Here is a 3,942-nt window from a genome sequence, read left to right on the forward strand (position 1 = left end):
GGATATAAAAATTTAAGATCGAAAGAGCAAAGAGTTGCTGCGCTTGCAAAAATGTGGTGAATTTCCGAATATTGTGTTCCCTGAGTAGAAAAATAACCCAATGGAGCAATTCCTAAACTCCCTATATCATGGTGTTTACCTAACCAAGCGCAAGTAGGAGAATTTGAGTCCATTTACGGCCAATCGTAGTAATTTTTCAGCTGAGGTGATGTTAAGGGCAGCTGTGACCGCCGATGTCCACTCTTCAATTGGTTTTAACGAACCTGGCTTTAAAGTAAAGGCGTCATATTATCGGGAAAACATTTTGGAAGCTGCTTTGGAGTCATGGGCATACAAACATTTCGGTCGTATACGATGGAGGTAGCAACAATGCTCGCCTTAGTCACATGAAGCACTTGTATACCAAAAATATCTAAAAAATCCTTTGTTCTAACAATTGGTACCAATTTTTATCAATTGGGTAGCTGATCTTAAGCTTTTTTTAAAGCTTTAACCGCATTTCTTTTTACTGTCATTTTGTTATTTCTTTCACATCACATCAAAAAATCAATTAAAAACAAACGCAAGTCTTTTATTACAGTCTATCGAATTGAACAATTTATTTTAACCACCGGCTGCATTAGCATTTGCCTGTGCATTCGCATTGACATTGACATTAACAACAGGCACAACACCATAACCGGGTACACCACCATAACCACCACCTCCAAAGCCGGGTCCACCACCGTAGCCACCATGTGGGTGATGATGGCGATGACCAAATCCGCGTCCCCTAAAACCAGGACCTCCAAAACCGCGACCTCCAAATCCGGGACCTCCAAAGCCGTGACCTCCATATCCGGGACCCCCATATACGGGACTATATCCAAAACCACCTGGAGCTCCAAAACCTTGAGCGCTTGAGTATGCGTTAGCATTGGCTTGGGCGTTCCCCACGCCATATCCCTGAGGGCCTGCACACGCTGCGGCTATACACAGAGCCAAAATTACAAGCGTCTTCATTTCACTGCGTCTATGTTCTATGCCAATCCAATACCAAATATTACTGACTAAATTCTACTCCAGCAGGAGAGATTTTATACTTCGTAAGAAAACCACAACCAGACTAATTCGAAAATGAATCAAACATCGAAGTAATCAAAAATAAAATAAATTTTAAAGATCAAATACCTCAACTCTAGTAAAAATTAGGAATATTGTAATTGTCGCTCACAACGTGCTTTAGATATTTCAAATTGCACAGCACAAATATTCACATGCATACTGTTTTGTCTGAAGAATGCTCATAACTTGTTTTGATTTGTTGTGAGTGTGAAATGTGATTTTTAACAGACTGATAAATGATATTTGACGCATGTACCAATTTTACAGTGGTTGTATTGGAACCAAGCGATGTATTTATGGAAGGAAGTTCAGGAAAACAGTAAAAAAATTAGCAAGTTCACTCTTTTCACAACACGAAGTTCCGCTTTTACTCAACACATACACAACCATTCAGAATATTTTTAAATTGAAGCCTACACTAGGAATAAATCAAAACGTGCTAACAATTGGACTGAGGAGACCAGGGGCCATATAACATGTAGACCCATATATGTGGGTAATATTTAATGCGTACGAAAGAAGGCGTAATGAAAGTATTGAGCATAAATTTTGAATAAAAAGGTAAAAAGTAAAAAGGCGTTCGGCCGGGCCGAACTTTGGATACACACCACCTCGGCTATGTATGTAAACCACCTTTCGTCATAATCCGGTAAAAAATGCATAATGAATGCATACCAACTATATCGAAATATTGTCCGATTTGGACCAAATTCAGCACGGACATTGAGTGTTTAAATAAACCAAGTCACAGTTCAGTTTTGTCGATCAAAATATTGGTCTTTTTTGCAGCTATATCCAAATATAGACCAATGTGAACCATATAAGACTCGGATGCCAATGTGTCAAATATCAGCGAAATCGGATTATAAATGCGCCTTTATGGGACCAAGACTTTAAATCGAGAGATCGGTCTATATGGCAGCTATATCCAAATCTGAACCGATCTGGGCTAAATTGAAGAGGGATGTCGAAGAGCCTTATACAACTCACTGTCCTAAATTTTGGTGAAATCGGACAACAAAGGCGCCTTTTATGGGCCCAAAACCTTAAATTGAGAGATCGGTCTATATGGCAGCTATTTCCAAATCCGAAAGAAAGAAGAATCTCGAAGGGCCTAACACAACTCACTGTCCCATATGGGCCCAAGACCTTAAATCGAGAGATCGGCTTATAAGGCAGCTATACCAAAATCTGGACAGATCTGAGCCAAATTGCAGATAAATGTCGAAGGGATTAACACAACTCACCATCTCAAAATTCAGCGAAATCGGATTACAACTGCGCCTTTTATGGGCTCAAAACCTTAAATCAAGAGATCCCTCTATATGGCAGCTATACCCAAATCTGGACCGATCTAGGCCAAATTGTAGAAAAATACCGAAGGGCCTAAAACAACACACTGTCCCCAAATTTCGGCGAAATCGGATAGTAAATGCGACTTTTATGGGCCCAAGACCTTAAATCGAGAGATCGGTCTATAAGGCAGCTATACCAAAATCTGGACAAATCTGAGCCTAATTGCAGAAATATGTCGAAGGGATTAACACAACTCACAGTCTCAAAATTCAGCGAAATTGGATTATAACTGTGCCTTTTATGGGCTCAAAACTTTAAATCAAGAGATTCCTCTATATGGTAGGTATATCCAAATCTGGACCAATCTAGACCAAATTGTAGAAGAATATCGAAGGAACTAATACAACTCACTGTCCTAAATTTCGGCAAAATCGGAAAGTAAAAATTCCAAATTTTGCCCACGACTATTCCACTAAGGAATATGGGCAAACTTCTCATATTCTCAATGAGTGCAATCCGATTTAAGTTAAAGCTCAATTATAAGCGGCCTCCTTTTTATAGCCGAGTCCGAACGAAGTGCCGCAGTGCGATACCTCTTTGGAGAGAAGTTTTACATGGCATAGTACCTCACAAAAGTTGCCAGCATTAGGAGGGGATAACCACCGCTGAAAATTTTTTCTGATGGTCTCGACAGGATTCGAACCCAGGCGTACAGCGTCATAGGCGGATATGCCAACCTCTGCGCTACGGTGGCCTCCTGATGTATTTGCTTAAAAGATGACAGCATAATCGAACTAAAATCCTTTGTTTTTCTCTCATGTGTGGCTAAATACAATAATAAGTAGCTATAAGCAATATTTGGAAGGGTAAGCCTCATTCTTTTGACACTCGACACAATATGATATGATGAAAGCGAATGTAAATTTGCCCAACATACGATTAAGGTTTCAAGTTTAAGCTCAATGATAGGGAGCCTCATTTTTATAGCCGTGTTCGAATGGCGAGCCGCAGTACCTCACCTCTTGAGGGCGAGTAACTCACGAATGTCGTCAGCATTAGGAGAGGATAACAATCGCCGAAAAATTTTATGATGTTCTAGCCAGGATTCAAGAACAGGCGATCAGCGTGCTCAACCAAGAGCTATGGCGAGTATTGAAGAGAACTTTTCGAGGTGTTACAATTAAATGACAAAAAAAAAAGTTTTCCACAAAGAGGTGTCGCTCTGCGGCTCGGACTTGAATCGCACAGCACTCATTGATATGTGAGAAGTTTGCCCCTGTTCATGGGCAAATTTGCACTTTACAATTGAATGATTAAATTTATCTTCATCCCAAAGAGATGTAAATACAGCATTAGTCAATTTTTCAATTTCTTTAAGATAAACTAAAAAGTGGCTTTCGTAATATTAAAATTCAAAAATTTAAAGAAAACTTTTCAAAAAAAAAAAACCAAAATATTAAAATGAAAGAAATTTTAATATGACTCACCATTTTGTTATCTTGCGTTTATCCTCAAATGTGGTCCATCTGTAAAAAAAAATAA

The 3,942-nt window shown here is 39.2% G+C and overlaps 1 protein-coding gene across 1 annotated transcript; it reads right to left on the reverse strand.

The window, feature by feature from the left end:
* Positions 1-550: 550 nt before the first annotated feature.
* LOC106085802 (keratin-associated protein 19-2) lies at positions 551-1,074 on the reverse strand. The gene has a single exon (XM_013250215.2). The coding sequence runs from the start codon at positions 1,000-1,002 to the stop codon at positions 604-606; it is 399 nt and encodes a 132-aa protein (XP_013105669.1). The 5' UTR covers positions 1,003-1,074; the 3' UTR covers positions 551-603.
* Between the last annotated feature and the right edge of the window lie 2,868 nt (positions 1,075-3,942).

Source organism: Stomoxys calcitrans, chromosome 3 (genome assembly GCF_963082655.1).
Source record: "Stomoxys calcitrans chromosome 3, idStoCalc2.1, whole genome shotgun sequence".
NCBI lineage: Eukaryota > Metazoa > Arthropoda > Insecta > Diptera > Muscidae > Stomoxys > Stomoxys calcitrans.